This window comes from Mustela putorius, unplaced genomic scaffold, assembly GCF_011764305.1.
Source record: "Mustela putorius furo isolate JIRA1106 unplaced genomic scaffold, ASM1176430v1.1 tig00000585_pilon_pilon_pilon, whole genome shotgun sequence".
Taxonomy (NCBI): Eukaryota; Metazoa; Chordata; class Mammalia; order Carnivora; family Mustelidae; genus Mustela; species Mustela putorius.
The window spans coordinates 12,962,659-12,981,078 of NW_025421424.1; the positions used below are offsets into that span (position 1 = coordinate 12,962,659).

The window sequence follows — 18,420 nt, forward strand, 5'->3', positions numbered from 1 at the left end:
TAATAGTATACATATTACAATATATATGAATTTTAAAAAACAGAAATAGAATTTGTTTGGTCATTGCTGCCTTTTTGTGAACAAAAAGCTATTGGTTAATGTTATGGAGTCCTTACTGTTGGGTACCGCATGTTCTATGCATCGTATCGGTGCTTCTCAGACTTTAGCATCAAGTTGTGTCACCTGGGGAGTCTTGTTAAATGGGAGGCTCTGATTCATTCAGTCTGGGGAAGACACTGAGAGTCTTCATTTCCAGCAAGCTCTCGGGTGGTGCTGCTGGCCCATGGACTGCGTTTTTGAAGAGCAAGGTGCTGTTATCATTTGATGTTGACGAAGACACTGCAAGGGATTATTTCTCTCATTTTACATATGTGGGAACTGAAGGTTAGAGGCATTCTGTAATTTTCTCAAGGTTATTTTGCTAGAAACTAGCTAAGCTCAAGCTCTAAGCCTAGTTCTGCCTCTTGGTATAGTGTGTGTTATCTGGGTTTTGGAAATGTCCTACAAAACTCAAGAGTAATCTATTGCTACCTGAAATGGAATTTTTACCTTTGTTATTTTTTTTAATGCAACTTCTTTTCCAATTAATTTTCTCTTTTTGCAAGGTTGTGTATTACATGGTGATTCAGATGTGTTGGATTTTGTTTCTAAAACTATGCAAAGTTTAGTATGATTTATTTGCCAAAATTGTAGTTTAGGAAACATGGTGCCATTGATGTAATCTGGATTGAACACAAGAGGAAATTGCTGGGGAAGGATGCATGTAAGGAAAGGAAATCCTTCGGCTGATTTATTGTTTTAACACTCAGTGTACACAGTGTGTTACGATTTTCACAGACTAATGGAAAAGGGCACAGACTCTGTCCTTAACAGATCAGATATACTTAATTTTTTTTTTCATTTTCTTATAAAGTTAATATGGTTCATAATAGAAAATTTGAGCTACGGCAGTGTAATAAAAAAAAAACCCCTAAAATCCCACTTATTTTCAAAATTTAAAAGGATACACCTGGAAAGGGCGAGCCACGACCACATTTATACAGAACAGAAAGAGTTCAATGTGGTAGCATCTTGCCATGAATAGTTTAACATTGTTTTTGGTTCTGAGGGGCAGTGGGAGTAAAAGCGGCCCAGTTAGGAGTCCCCAAAGGATGTAAGAAATGTGAATGCACTGCTTCAGTCAGCTCTGAGTTCTGGGTGTATGTTCCAACTTTGCCGAGGGTCCCAGAGCCTGGGCCTAAAGGCACAGCTGAGGACCTATGCTAATTATTCTCCAACCTGGTCCCGGATCACAAGCGCATGCGCAGTTGGCGGTTTGCGCTCCATGGGCGTCTCACTGGCCTATTTGTCCCCAGCAGCTTTCTGTGCGTCAGGAAATCGCCAGGGCTGCAGGGATGAGCAAGTTACGGGTTTGAGAGCGAAGCCGTCTCTTAAGTGAAAAACACCTGGCATCGAAATAGGCTCGGGGTTAGGTGCAGGTTTCTGCAGGCGTCTCCACACACACTTTTAAGGTGCCAAAAACCTCCTTACCAGCAACTAACTTGGAGACACAGGAATTACCTGCAGGAAGATAATTTAGGGGTTAGAATGGGAAGCAGAGAGGGGTGACGATCTCTAAAACTTTCAGCACGGCGTTCTCAAGATGCTCTGGGTCCTTTTCTCTTTTCTCGGGGGACTCCTCGTGCCCCAATTAATCTTTCGCTCCCCTCGGACCCTTTAAAAAATTGCAGTCGCCACCGGGGGGGGGTGTCCCAGTAGGAACCCCTGTGTATTACAGTGTTCAGCCCCACTTTCCCCGAACCGGGAAGCCGACACGAGGGGAAATCCCCAGACGCCGCAGGGTGGGGGTAGGGATGTACGCTCCGCAAACCCGCGGGCGCGGTGGGCGGGGGCGTTAGGCTCCCCCGCCCCGGGCACGGACCCCAGGCCGGGGCGGCGGCGCTCTCCCACCGCGCCTCTGGGGACTCGCAGACGGCTGCAAGACCGGCCGGCGCGCTGGGCATGCTCAGTCGCCGGGCGCCGGGCTCGCGAGTCGGAAGCCTGTGCGCCGCCGCCGCCGCGGAGCCGGCCGGGGCGCACCGAGAGCGCGAGGGACTCGCTGCAGCGGCGGCCGGGCGGAGGAGGAGCCGGGCCGGCACCGGACCCGAGCCCCTCGCGGAGCGCCGGACCAGCCGGCCGCGGCGCCCGCTCCCCCGCACCCCCGCAGGGCAGGGGCCGGCCACGGCTGGCGTCGGCGGGGCGTGGAGAAACCGCGGCGGCGGCCGCATCCTTGCCGCCTGCCCCGGCCGGGCCGTGTCCCGGAGCCGTCGGGCATGGAGCCGTGGAAGCAGTGCGCGCAGTGGCTCATCCACTGCAAGGTGCTGCCCGCCAACCACCGTGTGACCTGGGACTCGGCGCAGGTGTTCGACCTGGCGCAGACCCTCCGCGATGGAGTCCTGCTCTGCCAGCTGCTCAACAATCTCCGGGCGCACTCCATCAACCTGAAGGAGATCAACCTGAGGCCGCAGATGTCCCAGGTAAGGGAGCCGGCGCGGGCGCCTTGCCTCCAGCCGGCATCTCCTATTAATCTTCCGGCTAATTTCTTTGTGTAAATGCAAACATCTAGGTGCGCCCAGCTTGCCCTGCCTCCCAGCCTTCTGCTTTGGGGATCGCTTCGGCTTTTCGTACCTTGGCTTGAAATGGTTTAGGTCTTTAGCAGAATGCTGAAGTCCTGCGTCCGGAGATGGTATGAGGATTTCATAAAGACTTTCTGTGAAGCGGAGAAAAAAAAAACAAAAAACAAAACTGTCTTAGGGTGCCCGTTCCTTCACCTACTTTCGTGCGTTTGTGCGTGTGTAGGGCAACAAAAGGAATTTGATCCAGCTCTCTTACAATAACAATGGTGAGGGATAAACCGAGGTGCTGCGGTCATTCTGCTTTTAGTCTCTTCTACTTTGCGTTTCATCCCCATGTTTTCTTGAAAGAGGAACCATAACATAAATGACTCTAGGAAGTGGAGGGCGTTCCGGTACCGTTATTTGTACAGGAATGACACTGGTCAAAGGGAGGAAAAGGGAGCACCATGCAGTGGTTGTCCCCGAAAGCCCCCTGAGCTTGTGGCCAGCTGGCGAGCTAGGCTGTGTTTACAGCTCTTCTTAAGCCATGTGAGAAGGAGCGAGTCCAACCTCTCTTAGCAGCGACAGGAAACAAGAAGTTTTGCTAGAGATTATGCTTTCCTTCATTCAGGGCTTGCTCAGGTGACGGAGTGCATGCTTGGCTCTTCCAGCCTTGCCTGGACATGCCTCTTAGAGGGATTAACAACAACAACAAAAACTCTGGGGGGGGGGGAGGGTGCATCCTACAGTCAACTCAAAAGTCACAGCTCAGAGTAGTAGTTTCGTGGTCCTGTTAGAAAGTTTCCACGCAGAAAGATCGTAAACACCATTCACATCTATTTTCTTTGTAATATGAAAAATCATTTTCAGCTTAGAAGAGAGGAGTCCTTCCTTCCAGGACATATTTTAATCATTAATCCTAAATGATAGTGCCTCAGCTACTCGGCAGCCACAGCACTGCATTTTACAATGAAATGGACTTCATGAAATTGAATAATTATGTATTTAAAGTTAGAGCACACACATTCATCTCTTCTTCATGTCAGTGTTTCACCAGGGTGCCTCTGCACCCCAAATTCTGTATTACCTCCTATCCTATCTGCCTTTGGTCGGCTGGTTAGCAGTCCCCCAAACAGAACATGATTGTAAGTGGTGAGAACAATAGGATTTTTAAAAAGATTTTATTTATTTGACATACAGATATCATAAGTAGGCAGAGAGACAGGCAGAGAGAGAGAGAGAGAGGGAGGAAGCAGGATCCTCACTGAGCAGAGAGCTGGACTCGGGGCTCGATCCTAGGACCCTGGGACCATGACCCGAGCCGAAGGCAGAGGCTTTAACACACTGAGCCACCCAGGCGCCACAACAATAGGATTTTAGAAGTGAGATAAATTATTTCCTACTTTCCCATAATCCTGGGTGTTGACTGCCTGATCTGTGGACCTCTTCAGAGTTGTTTCAATTCTGGATATCCTATTAAGGTTTTGTTTTGTTTTAATTTGAGACAGACCGAGAAACAGCACAAGCAGGTGGAGGGGCAGAGGGAGAGGGAGAGGGAGAAGCAGACTCCCCACTGAGCAGGGAGACTGAGGGTGTGGGACTTGATTCTAGGACCTGGGATCATGACCTGAGTGGGCAGAGGCTTAACTGACTGAGCTAGCCAGGTGTCTGCTGTTAAGGGGATTAACAGACATTTCCATGAAGCTGGAAGCTGCTGTTCTGAGCAAAGTTCTATAGGGAGCTGCAGTTGCTTGAGTTTACAGATCACTGTTTCCCACCTAGCTCATAGCTTCAGAAGGTGGTAGGAGTCAGGATGCTTCGGCCCACCAGTAGGGAACACAGTATTGTGTGCACTTCTGAAACTTCAGTTTCCTGGAACCCTCGGGGATTGTTCAATAAGTTCTCAATAATCAATTTCTCTGGACAGCTGAGGATCTCCCTCTTTTAATCTTCTAACCTTTATTTGAATAATTAGCAGTGGATGAAAATCTTTTCAAACATGTTTTTGCTCTTTGTTGAATCTAGTCAATGTAATCTTTTTGATACCCGAGGAGCATCATTAATGAAAATTGAGCACATATGATACTTCAAGAATTTGATTCCCTACTGGGGGTATTACAATGAACACATCAGGATCCTTGCCCTAAAGGAATTATTACACTGTGCTATCAGATAAGGCATCAGGTTATAATGAGGTAAACAGCTGAATGACTTTCCTTAGGCTATTTTGCTTTTGGATTTTTAAGCCTGTCCAGTCCTGAGCTTTCTGGTTCCAAATTCAATGCAATTTTCTCTCTAATGTCCTGTGGGTGAGGGCTTTTCATAAAAGCGAACCCTTGAAGGCTAGTACCTGCATATGACGATGGCTGTCCTTGCTTTCTTGGTTCCTGACCATATTGCAGAGAGAGGAGGTTGCTGAACAGCTGAGTGCTGGACAGATGAGTTTGCATTATCCAGATTGTCGTTAAATCCTTAAATGACACTTATTAATGGTTTCATTAAACAGGGCGATCTATTTAACATGCTTATAGTGCCCAGCACTTCATAGGTGTTCATTATTAGTAAAATTACTTAAAACATTGCTTTTTCCTGCTGTCATTATTTTTTCTTTTTTTTTGACACAGAGAGGGAGATCACAAGTAGGCAGAGAGGCAGGCAGAGAGAGAGGGGGAAGCACGATGAGCAGAGAGCCCGACGAGGAGACTTGATCCCAGGACCCTGAGATCATGTCCTGAGCCGAAGGCAGAGGCTTAACCCACTGAAGCCACTCAGGTGCCCCCCCCCCCTTTTTAAAGATTTTATTTATTTATTTGACAAAGATCACAAGTAGGCAGAGAGGCAGGCAGAGAGAGAGGGGGAAGCAGGCACCCTACTGAGCAGAGAGCCCGATGTGGGGCTCGATCCCAGGACCCTGGAATCATGACCTGAGCCAAAGGCAGAGGTTTTAGCCCACTGAGCCACCCAGGCGCCACCTCCTGCTTTCATTCTAAGAGTAACAGGTTGCAATCAAAATTTTAGAATAATCGCAAGGTGTCTAAACCCCTTGGGCTGACATCTCTGTTTCTGCATTGAATGGCTCCCATCTTCTTAGCTGCTTCTGGTTATAAGACTCCTACCCCATCAGCAATATTCCTATTGTATAGTGAATAACCTAGTAACTTACTGAAATCCTGACAGGCATCCCAGCCGACTTCATTCCTCTGAATTTAGATGTCATTATTAATAGTTGTGGCTTTTGCTGTTTCTGGTATCTAAGAGTCATTCTGTCCCACTGATATAGGTTTTATGGAAGATATTAATTTGAATTTCCTTTTAGCACATGATTTTCTAGGCCAGGAAATAACTAGAAGTTTTCACTTCAGAGTCTTGTGGCATTTGAGACTGATGAACAAACATGGACAAAGGAAATTTTAGTTTGTTGATGTTTTACATATTGGTGGTTTTTAATTATCCGGTTAAGAGTCTATAAAATGAGTAGCCTCTTATATTCAGAGTATTTTTCTGAGTATAATTTCTTCCATTCTTTTACTATTTGACTTCTACCTAGTTTGGATTTAAAAAAAAAAAAACAAACCCCAAAACACAGCAAATAATTACTCAATTATAGGTTTGAATCTTGAGGTTTTAAGTTAATTACCCTTCAAAATAGAATTATAAATGGGATCCCAGCCTCATATTCTTACTGTGCTTATCTGCTGTGCTTATCTGCCTCTTTTTGGTCTTGCTATGTTGGTAAAAGGAGGATCTTGTTCAGTTCAGAAATAAGTACTTTTTTCAGAAATTTTTTTTTTTCAGAATTTTTTTCAGATTTTTTTTCAAAATTTTTTCAAAATTTTTTCAGAAATTTTAGAAATAAGCTACCTGGGTACCTCAGTGAGTTAAGCCTCTGTCTGCCTTTGGCTCAGGTCATGATTCTAGCGTCCTGGGATTGAGCCCCAAGTTGGGGCTCTGATCAGCCGGGAGTCTGCTTCTCCCTCTCCCTCTGCCTCTGCCCTTCCGCACTGCTACCCTGGTTATGCGCTCTCTCAAATAAATCTTTTAAAAAGTACTTTTTTAAAAAACCTTATTTAGAATTTGTTTAAAATGAATTAAAGGAGTAGACACAAATCAGTATTTAGTCCCCCATTTAACACATTTCTTTCATGAAGAATAAATAAAATCTAGATGATTAATAAAAGTCCAGGATATATGGCATCTGGATTTATTTTTCATCCAAACAGGTGTTCTAGCTAGGATATAAAATGCATGAACAGCTCTGGGAGGAGCTGTTCATCTGTGATGGTTGTATCAGGGGGTACATTGTGAAAGGGCATGGACTATAGCCTCGATGTCCTTTTTAGTGGCTAAGAAGGTCTCTGTGAATGCCTATCACCAATCATAGATCTGTCAATGAGATTATCTTAATCTTACTGTTTTGTAATGGAAAATTTTTCTTTATGTCCTATGATGAGAGTAATATATTTGAATTTACTGACTACTGTGTATGGTATCGGTGAACTTTGAACTTTGAATTTTCTTAAAATGAATTATTCAGGCATTCAGAGTTCTTTCAACAAATATCTGGTTCTATGTGCCAGGCACTGTTGTAGAGACTGGCTTAGGGCAATAAACAAAGGCAACCAATTTCCTGCCCTAAAACGATTTATATTTTAATGGGGGAAATGGATAATAAAGAAATGACTGTATAATATGTCCTATAAAGAGATTTCCACCCAGGAAGGGACTAGAGCAAAATGTGATTCAATTTCATAGAAGATAGGCAAGAAGGGCTTCTCTGAAGAGGTGACAGTTGATCAGGGAGGGACCTGAAGAGTAAGGGAATGCGGGAGTATGGATGTTTGAAAGATTACTGTTGGCAGAAGGTATACCAAGTGCAAAGGTTCTGAGGTCGATTTAAAGGATGGGTATATTGGAAGCCATTGTGGCTGGAGGAGAGTGAGTATAGGAAAGAGTGGACATGATGAAGTCAGAAAATGGGAGCCAGATTTTTAAGACTAATGTGTCCTTGTAATTAAGACTAATGTGTCCTTGTAAGGACTTTGACTTTCCACTCTAAGTGAAATGGGAAGTCCCCTGACCTCACTTACATTTTCAACAGGGTCACTCTGGCTGTGTGCTGAGAATAAACTATCCAACAGCAAGAATGGAAACAGGCTAATACAGTCACTGCAGCAAGAGATGATGGCAGCTCTGGTGGGAGCAATAACAGGGCAGATGGTAAGAAATAGTTCAGTTCCGCATATGTTTTGAAGGGAGAGTCAGCAGGAGTTTCTTGATGGAGCCAATTTAGGTATATGAGAAGGAGAGGGGAGCCAGGAATAACTCCAAAATTTTGGCCTGAGAAATTGGAAAGATGGAATTGCCCTGACTGAGAGGGAGAATACTGGAGCAAGATAGCTTTTGGTGGATGTCTGAAGAGGGCAGGGAGATCTGGAGCCAGTTATGTTTGGAATGCCCTGTAGACATCTAAGTAGAGATGCTGAGCAGATAGTGGAGAAGTTGGGTATATAGATGTGAATTTTGGAGTCATCAAGGTATAGGTGGTATTTAGAATCATGAGCCCTGATGATATCACACAGGGAGCAGTCTAGAAAGAAAAGGTCAAGGGACTGAGCCATTGGGCCAGCCCATGTGTCAAAGGTAGTAGGATGAGAACCTATGAAGGAGTTGAGAGGGAATGGCCATGAGGTAGAAGGGAAAACAGCAAGAGTGTGGAGAGCAAGTGAATAAAGTGTTTCTGGGAGATAATATGAGCAGACCTGTCAAATGCTGCTGATAGATCAAGTAAGACAAAGATGGAAGATGGACTGTCAAAAATGAAATTTTTTGATGATTTGACAGATCTGGTGTGTGATGGACAAACAACCTATTGGAGAAGAGCAGGTAGAAGGAAGAGGATCAACACAGAGAGCTATACAAGCATGACCCCTCTCTGGGAGTATTGTTGCTGTGGTGGTGGCTGTTGGAAAAGAAAAGAGATCTACAGGGTTGCTTTCTTATCCAAAAGAATTTGAATTTTATACTTAACGAAAAGAGCTCTTAGCTCTTTAAGTCCTATTAAGGCATCTTAAGCTCTTGTTCTGTAGGCATACTTGATAGCTTAACTTGGACTCTCTAGGAACCAGAGCCTGGGATAAAGGATAAAGTGTTGTGAGATGGTTGGTGAGGTATAATCCCATGGCTGCCAGGGTGAGAGAAGTGGAAAAGTGCGTGTGTCTTGTTTTGTGGATGGGGGGGAAACTGTATCATGTTGGCAGTGCAGATGGGTTTGATTCAGTATGGATACCAATTTCCTAATTTTCAAATACAACAGACCCTTTTCAAAATTGTTTTTCTTAAGCTCTCTATGGCATTTGACATGGCCTTTTCTGTTCCTTTTGAAACTCTTCCTTGATTCCTGTCACACTGCACATTCCTCATTTGCTCATTGCTTTTACTATCCCCTTGTTTCCTTTGCTGGTTTCTCTTTAAACATTCCATAGAAATTTGAATTGCCTCCTTCATTGTCTTTGTTCCTATTTTCTTTCCTGTGTCTTCTCATGTCGCTGTAATGTTACCTACTTTTCATACCTCGATGGACCCCAAATTTACTGATAGCCTATACCTCCCTGTCTGTTACCTCCACCTCTACTGGTGCAATCATTTCACAGTTGGAGTGGTGGCAATCACAGGATCAGACTTCACTGTGCAAAGTGCACCCCCCTGCAGAGGGAAGGATGAGCTTGATGGGGAGAATTGGACCCGAGCAAGGCTGCTGCTGAAGTTCAGTCAGTAGAAGAGGGGGCCAGAGAATGCCATGCCCGAGAAAGTTATGGGACAGAAAGGATAGAGAAGGACAAAAAGATGGACATGATATAGAGTTGGAATGGACAGGGCTTTGGGCCTCTTTGATGCAGTGAGAGCTAGGAACCTGTGGCTAGAATGAGCCTGTGTTTCAGGCTGGGCTGATGAGGGGACTTGTAGGGGGAGGCAATATAGAGGAGGTGCAAATTTCAGAGGGAAGGGGAGCACATTCAGTTTTAGCTGTGGAGTTTGAAGCTATTATTAGTTACCATCCGTATTTAGTGTCAACCATCCTATTCTTTTTTTTTTTTTTTTTAAGATTTTATTTATTTAACAGAGATCACAAGTAGGCAGAGAGGCAGACAGAGAGAGAGAGGAGGAAGCAGGTTCCCTGCTGAGCAGAGAGCCCGATGTGGGGCTCGATCCCAGGACCCTGGGATCATGACCTGAGCTGAAGGCAGAGGCTTTAACCCACTGAGCCACCCAGGCGCCCCGAGCATCCTATTCTCTTAAACTATTTTCTTTCTGGCTTATTCTAATACCTAAAATCCAACAATCGTTTGAACTCTTGGTTCTGCCACCTCTTCACTGCCTTCATGTCTTCATTTCCTTCCTCCTTAGCTTAAATTCTGCAGTCATGATACTTCCAGCTTGATTTGTGATACTCATTTGAGTAAAGTGCAACCCAGGTTAAATCCAACTCTCCACTTACTCCTGCCTGCAATGTAGCTCCTGGATCTGATGGAGGAAAACCTAGGACACTCAGACTGTTGTCCCTTTAAATTCATGGTCCCTAACCTCAGTGAGGCACTCTAGGCTACCCAGCCATCTGATTCTGTTTCTCTAGACCAGGTGTTCTCAAAGTAGGGTCTGGAGACTCCTGGTAGTGGTTCAGAGATAGATACCTTTAGGAGTTCCATAAAGTCAAGTCTTTTTTTTTTTTTTTTTTTTTTTTAATAATACATTATTTGCCTTTTCTTTAATTTTCTCACAAGTGTAGAGTGGAGTTTTCCAAAGGCTGCATGACACCGCTGATGTCATTGCTGCGATGAACCATGAATTATGTGCTTGTAGATACTATAAAGATTTCTCAGTTGAGACTACTAGTATGTTATATGTTGATAGATATAACCGCTGTAAACAGAGGCTCCTGGGGATTCTCAGTAATTATTTTTTTCATTAGTTTAAGAGTGTAACAAGATCCTGAGACCAAAAAGTCTGAGAACTGCCCTAGACCATTCACTCTTTTTCTTTTGACCATTCACTTTCTGACTCCCCTCGATGACTACTTGGACATTTTCTTGACACACAATGTTACATTAGTTTCAGGTATATAACCTAGAAATTCAAGTCTATGCATTATGCTCTCCTTAGCACAAGTGTAGCTATGATGTGTCACTATACAACATTATTACAATACCATTGATTATAATCCCTATGCTCTACCTTTCATCCCTGTGACTTTCTCATTTCACAAGTGCAAGCCTGTATCTCCCACTGCCCTTCATCCATTTAGCCCATCCTTCTCCGTCCTGGTACTTTTTCTTGTTGAAACTCCATCTTTATCTCCATTTTCCCCTCTTTTCTGGTGACCTTGCTTTCCTAGTCTACTGAGAAAACAGGCAATCAGGAGAGCTTCCTCGGTCTCCCCTTTTTGCATGTGTGCCCATAGATGACGCTTTCTCTCCTGTTCTATGGGCGCATTATCAGTGCTCCTAGTGAAGGCCAGTTCCTTTGTCACTCTATCCCTGAGCTTTCCTGCGTCATCTTTTCTCTTCTGGATCTTACCATTTGAATGCACAAATGCTGTTCATTCCCTCATTTGAGTCAGGATCTATTTTCAGGGTAGTATTTTTGAGGCTTGTTTGAACATTGGGTGTGATGGAGAGTGACTGAGGATTTCTAGGGTTTACCTGACTGATGGTCAGTCAGCCTCCTTATAACTGTTCAGTGGTTCCTTATGGACAATGGGTTAAAATCCAGGTTTCTTAGTAAAAGCATGCAAGGCCCTGTTGTCTAGTCGGCTAGAGGTGTCTGCTGTACCTCTCAACACTTTCTTCTCTGTGCTCCTGAACTTTTTGTGGCTTCTCAAATGAACGGTGCTGTTCAATGTCCTGTGTTATTGCATGTACCCACTTCTCCTTATTTGTGGGACTGAAGAGTCAGTTCAGGAGTCACCCTTGCTGATCATTTACAGCTTTGTGCCAGACTGTGTCACATACACAGGCAGAGCATGACAGTCTTCGCACCGTCTTGCAATACTTCGTGTACCTTCCAGGTCTGCTGGAGGCTGCCATGGGCTTGCTCATTTATGTACATCTCTAAAAATTGACACCAAGCCTCCTTACTTATACTCCTTATTTATACACATAAATAGCCATAAACTAAATTCATGGATGGATGGGAAGTGATGACTTTGTTTACCTTTTCAAACATACCTCAAACTTTTAATAACTTTTTAATAACTTTTAATAAGATGTATTTTGCACTATGTTATTAAAAATCAAACATCTGCTCATTGGAAGGCGTTACAAATAGGTATTACTTTACCATGTGACTACCTGACTGACCATCAGAAAGTGTCTAGAACCGTTTGTTCTTCCTCCTACCTAACATAGGTGTGGGACACCGACACTGTCGGTTAAGCAGCTGCCTTCATCTCAGGTCATGATCCCAAGGTCCTGGGATTGAGCCCCACGTCAGGCTCTCTGCTTGGCGAGGAGCTTGCTTCTCCCTCTCCCTCTACCTGCTCATGCTCTCTCTCTCTCTCAAATAAATAAATAAAATCTTAAAAAATAAATAAATAGGTGTAATAAAGGAACCTATGCTTTAGGTGGCTGTGAGGACTGAATGAATGAAGTAGCTCTGCACTTGGCATGTAACAAATACTTAAGTGTTAATGACTTTTACTGTGCTTATGACTGCTACTACTGCAGAAACCTACAAGGCATGTTAACACTTCCCATGAATTCTCCTTGTCACACCACCATGAAACCATCGCTATTAGTTACCGCTGTGTAAGAGCTACTTTCTAAGGCTGAGAGGAGTTTAGGATTTGACTAACAAGCCGGGCAGGGTGGAGGCAGGATGCTGAGTTCCTTCATCAAGGCTTTTGGCACATCTGCATGTGAATGGTAGTCAGTTTCTTTTCCCCTGCTGTCTGGTTCTCTTATAGCCTTTGCTTTAGAGGAATGTTCTCAGATTGGCTCTGTGGTTATCAATAACAGCCCCTCCATACTAGGTACTGAGTAATTCTGGTTTCAGGGTTCTGAATGTAGCAACAGGATGATTATATACATCTTTATCATGCATTGTAAAATGGGAGACCGACCTCTAACAGGTTTGTGATGGGGAAAAGAAATAAAATCGGGTAGAAAAACTGAGGAAAGTTAATGAGAGGGCAGGAGAATGACTGTAGCTGGTCCTTTTGGGCATTTAAAAAAAAAAAGATTTTATTTATTTATTTGACAGAGAGATCACAAGTAGGCAGAGAGGCAGGTGGGGGTGGGAGGGAGGCAGACTCCCTGCTGAGCAGAAAGCCAGCTGATGCAGGCCTCTATCCCTGGACCCTGAGATCATGACCTGAGCTGAAGGCAGAGGCTTAACCCACTGAGCCACCCAGGTGCCCCCCTTTTGGCCTTTTAATACTGTGCCTGGTAACCCCTAGTCCTGAGCATGTGGTTTTTATGCTGTACTCCTGAGTGGGGTCAGGAGTGCCTACATTTCTCTGGGCAGCAGGAACATCATTGTTGCAAATAATAGACTTTCGAGTGGTTGTCTTTTATTCCCCCTTTTATTCTGTATTATAGCCATTCTTCTTCTAAATGCATGGACACCTATTATTTACAGTGTTGTTTAGAATATTATACCCCCTCGTCCCATTAGCATAGATTCTGCCTTGTGTGAAGGCCAGTCACAAGTTTGCATTTTGCCTTTCCCCAATCTTAAGCATTTAGTGGACAGAACCATGAAGAGAAAAGAAGTAGATACTTTGGATTTTCATAGAAAATTATTTTAGAATTTTGTGCTGCTATGTGCATGTGCTTTCAAAATATATTTTGCAAGAATTGTAGTCAGCTTTTGAGTAGCTTGCTTAACAGGAAACCAGCAGGATATGCTGCTCACAGGGGAGTTCTCTAAAGGGTCAATTAATATGGAATAGTCAATGAAACACTTGATACTCACCTTCCATGATTTTCAAAGTACTTGTCTTAAAATAGATCAGTAACAGCTGGCTTGAATAAATAAGCATCTTGCCTCTGTGCCCACTAATGTCAGGAGTCTTTTCTTGGGAGCATGGGGCAATATGGTTTAATGAAAAGGCTTCGGGCCAGGAGTCAGAGGACCTGAGAGGCACAGCTCTCTCTGACATGCAGCCTTACCAACTAGCTGCTGCTTTGTCTCTGCCTTCCATACCTACAGCAATAATAACAAATACTGACATATCAATAATATGCCGAATAGCAGCTAACATTTTTTAATGCATATTTAGACCTCATTAAGAAGGCATTATGGTTTCTTAAAGAGAGGTTTGGGGCAAGAGGGAAGTGTTTGAATCCCAGCTCTGGCATGGGACCTGATGGCTTTGGGAAAATCATTTTACTTGTTGAGTCTCCATTTCCTCATAGGCAAGAAATTCTGAAAACCTACTTTGCAGGATTGTGGTGAGAATTAAATAATTTCTATAAAATGCTTGGGGCATAGTAGGTACTCAGCAAGATTTAATCTCCTTCCTCGTCTCCCACATCCTTGAGCCTTATGAGTCTAAGAGCCAGGAAGAACAAGATCTTATCACTCTTCTACAGAGAAGGAAATAGAGGTGTACACTGGCTAAAGGACTTTGCTCAAGGTCACACAGACAGGAAGTGGTGAAGACGGGACTTGAGTCCAGTTGTCCTAATTCCAAATGCTGTGAAGTTTATCATTCCTGCTGTCAAGCTGAGTGCTTAGATGGTGCATTGTGTGAGGAAATGCCTGGAAACATGTTCGGGAAACCAGGCCTGCCCTGCAAGTGCACAGTGACATTGTATTACCTTGCACTGAAGTTTATTGTATTTCAAAGAGAAACGTCTGAACTCATGAAACCTGTTTTCACTTATTTAAGAGTCTGATTTAATTCATGGATTATCTGCTCTTTGGTAATTTCCTAGCTCTTCTGCTTTCTGTTTGGTTCTGTTTTTATGGGAATTTGTGCATATGAATGTTGATTGATTAAGCCACCAATTTGTCTACTAAATATTAGATTTTATAGTAGATACCGAGGATTCAAAGGTAAATAAAACTCAGTCCCTGATCCAGTGTGGCTTTTAATCTATACAGCATGGATTTTACTTCAGAAATGGCTTTATAAAACCAAGGTGGGAATGGGGTAGGGAGATCGGAATTAGTGAATGAGCATGGCAAATGCTCGGTAGGGGGTAGTACATTTTTGGATGCATTGATAATTTTGCTGATGTGCAGGGTGTGACATGTGAACGTGTGTGCCAGGCTCAAGGCATTTCTGTCCTCCCCCAGACATTTGTCTAGAATCTCCTTTATGCAGGGTACTGGAGTCCTCAAGATAAATTATATGGAACTTTCTGCTTTTGTGGGGCGGGGAGAAAGCAGATCTGACCTCAGAGTCAAGTTTTTGCAAGAATGCAGAAAGGAAGTAAGTCATTGGATGCTACAGAGCAGGTGCAAAAGTGCATGCAGCTGGGTGAGTGAGATGAGACCAGGAAGAGGACAGAACATGAGTGGTTACAGGAGAGGAAGAAGGCTTGAGAAAGAAACTGGGCGGGGAGAGTATGTGTGAGATGAAGAATGTGCAGAGACATTCAAACCTCAGCAATGTCTCCAGCGGGACAGTTACTCTGAGGGGTGATGAAATATCCTCCATGACATTAATACTGGGATATGGCTGCACCGTTTGCATTTGGTGTGAAGACGTTAAATTATAGGACTTTGGTGCATAGCCTGTAGTATCAAATGGTGGTCTAGTCTCTTGAATATCTTAAATGCTGAGGGAGCAGAGACCATATAGAGAGATTCAGACTATATCACGGGCATCGACAGCAGTGTGCAAAGCCTGCTCTCTTTCTGCCTCTAATCTCCTGACTTGCCACCTCTCAGTCCCTCATACCCACTTTAATCATTCTTTATTCTCCTAGTGCTGTTTGTTGACTATCTCTCTTTGTTGGTCCATTTGTTTTTGGCTGTGTCCTCCTTGGTCCTGCTCGAATATGTGGTCAAATTTTCCACATTCATCCCCAGTTCCCTTCACCTCTGTGCCCTCAGATGGGGCGGTCACCCTGCCCTTCAGTGCCGTCACAGGCTTTCCTGCTTTTGCTTCCAAGCCAAAGAGGGTTGTCCGAGAATCTCACTCAGCAGCTCGTGTGTACCGCCCAGCTGGCCATGGTGCTCATCATTGCCTCTTTGCTGCACCTCCCGTCACCCTCTTGGCTCCTTATTTCCCTAGTCAGACTCCAGATCTCTAAATCCCAGACACAGAGTCCCCAACTCTCCCTCAGTCCCTGCAGGTTCAGTTGGTTTTTATCATTACCACCAAGTCCTCCTGAGTCTTGTCCTCGGTCTGTCCTATCCACCCCTCATCGTGGTGACCACTGTAACTGTTACTAGGAGTAGCAGCTGTCCCAAACTTCACAAGCTACATTTATGCACACATTTTTGCTTCTTCTTAGGGGAGAGTTTTGGGTCTTGAAGAGAATGTTTAATAAATTAGAAGCCTGGAAAGGACCAGGTGTTATGAAAACTTTGATTCTGGGAAAATGGACCCCACACTCAAGAGGTGCTCTTTTTGGTTTATGGTCTTCAGAGGCCAGTGGTGTGCTTGAGTGAACATCCACTGACGAACCAGAAACTCAAGCCACCTTTTTCAGTTCCCAGCGGCAGCAGGCTGTCTAGCCCCTCTTGCAGCCAGCTTACGGCATCTGTTTTTTCACAAGCTTTTTATGGGGGGGGAGGGGGTTGGTAATATTACCACTCAATTAAGACCGCTTTTCCTTAATTATGTATGCAGTGCCTGACAGAGAAAGGATAATTCTGTCACATTGATACTCCAAAATGTAGATTTGGCAGAAAATTATTAAATTCTCTGGCATTTGACCTTCAGATAGGAAAAAGCATTTGTTGACTAAAGGAAGTTAGTAAGCTTAGGCCACAGTCAGCCACACAAGAAATGCTTGAGTTGAGATTTATGATGACAGTACTTGAAAATAGAACCTTGTGTTTTCCCATAAACTGTACTTGGGGATTCAGTAGAAGATAGCAATTTATATATCCTCAGTGAGGAGGAAGCAGGAAATCTCTGGAGTTCAGGATGAGCACTAACATGAAAGATCTGGGTGCTTCCAGAGACCCCATTTAAGGAGAGAATGTGTCATAATTGCTGTTAAGATCAGTTTCATTCCTGGAAATTCTAAAATGTGAAACTGGACTCTTCGGAGTATTTGGCTCTGATAGTTAAATCCTTATTGAATTCTCAATCTTTCTGAATATATAGTTCCATTTAATGACCTTAGTGAAGACAAGAGTAATGAGAATTTGGTAAAGGATCTAATTTTTTTCTGGCCTTATTTAGTAAATGGTTCACCAGTTTCAATGATGCATATAAATTTTTCACCTAGCTAGCCCTAAGCTATTTGCCCATTTGGCAGTTACCTTCCTGTGTTTTATGTAAAATAAGCTAAATGAAGAAATGCATTTAATAATAGTAAAATAATACCCTCATCTCTCTAAAGAAGAGATAAAATAGATTTCTTATATATTTTTTCAATGTAATAAGCTTAAGTTCATTTACAATAACCATTAGAAAGTTCCTAGATTCTGACTTAAAACCCAAGGACTTTCCATTTACACACTCTTCTCATAAACTCATGAGGCAATATTGTATAGTTGAAAGCACCTGGGCCTTGAATACATCAACCTGGCTTTGGATCCTAGCTGTGCCACTTGTAATCTTGGGCACCATGGGCAGTCTGATCTTGGTGTTTTCACATTTATAAAATATCTGTTCGCAATGTTGTAAGGATAAAATTAACTGCAATAAGGTATTTAGCCCTTAGTAGGTACTCAATGAATGTGCCATTCCTTTTCCTAAGCCTGTTTTTTAAATCCAGGGAGATTACATGTTGCAAGTTAAAATGAGGAAGAGAGACAGCTGAAAGCTAAATTGACAGTAGTACAACAAAAACAAAAGAAAAACCAAAAGACACCCTATAAATCATGGACTCAAAAACCACATTAATCTTGGATTGTGGAGAAATGCTGCTAAACTGATCAACATAGTGTACTGGGCTCTGGGGAAGGATGGTCCTGTTTGGACCAGTATAGCAACTGATTGTGTTGTTCAAAGAGTTATACTGTGATGGAACTGGAAAAGGCCTGAGAGGTAATTTTAGTTCCGCTCCTTGGTTTTAAAAATGGGCAGTCTGAGCCCTCTGATGATGCAGTGATTTGCCCAGGGTTACTTGGTTTCCTGAGTAACAGTGCATTGCTTCTAACAGAATACTTAAGACCCAGGTCCTCAAGAGAAGTTTAAATCATATTAATCCTTAAAAACAAAAACAAAATATTTGGGAAAGATTGGAAAATGATTGAGTTCAGAATTTGTCCTGTGGAGTACTTATTACAAAGACCTCACTCTCTTGCCTTCAGCTCTCCCCTTTTCTCTCTCTCCCTCTATCCATCCATCCCTTGGATCCAGTAATAGAGGGGAACCTTTGGGAATAGGGATGCAAAGTGTCAGATTTTGGAGCTCAGAAAGTCCTGGAAAAATGGACAGAGCATTGAAAAAATTACAGTTGACTCTTAAACAACATGGGGCTTAGGGCTACTGATCCCCGGTGCAGTTGAAAATCTATGTGTAACTTGGGATGTCCCCCAAATTTAACTAATAGCCTGTTAATCAGAAACCCTACTAATAACAGTTGATGAGCACATTCTGTATATGCATTCTACTGTATTCTTAAAGTAAGCTAGAGGAAAGAGTGTTAAGAAAATCACAAGGAAGATAAAGTCCTGTACATCTATGTATTTAAAAAAT

At 43.4% G+C, this 18,420-nt stretch overlaps 1 protein-coding gene across 4 annotated transcripts in view; it reads left to right on the forward strand.

Moving 5' to 3' along the window:
* The first annotated feature begins 2,168 nt into the window (after positions 1–2,168).
* Positions 2,169–18,420, forward strand: part of VAV3 (vav guanine nucleotide exchange factor 3) — a 352,020-nt gene continuing 335,768 nt past the window's right edge. For 2 of the 4 annotated variants that reach the window (XM_045081970.1, XM_045081971.1), the window contains exon 1: positions 2,170–2,516. In XM_045081970.1, coding sequence (XP_044937905.1) covers positions 2,313–2,516 — 204 coding nt within the window. In that variant the 5' untranslated portion in view covers positions 2,170–2,312. Of the gene's footprint in view, positions 2,517–18,420 lie in introns of all 4 variants that reach the window. The other 2 variants (XM_045081972.1, XM_004777507.3) reach the window with 2 other exon arrangements.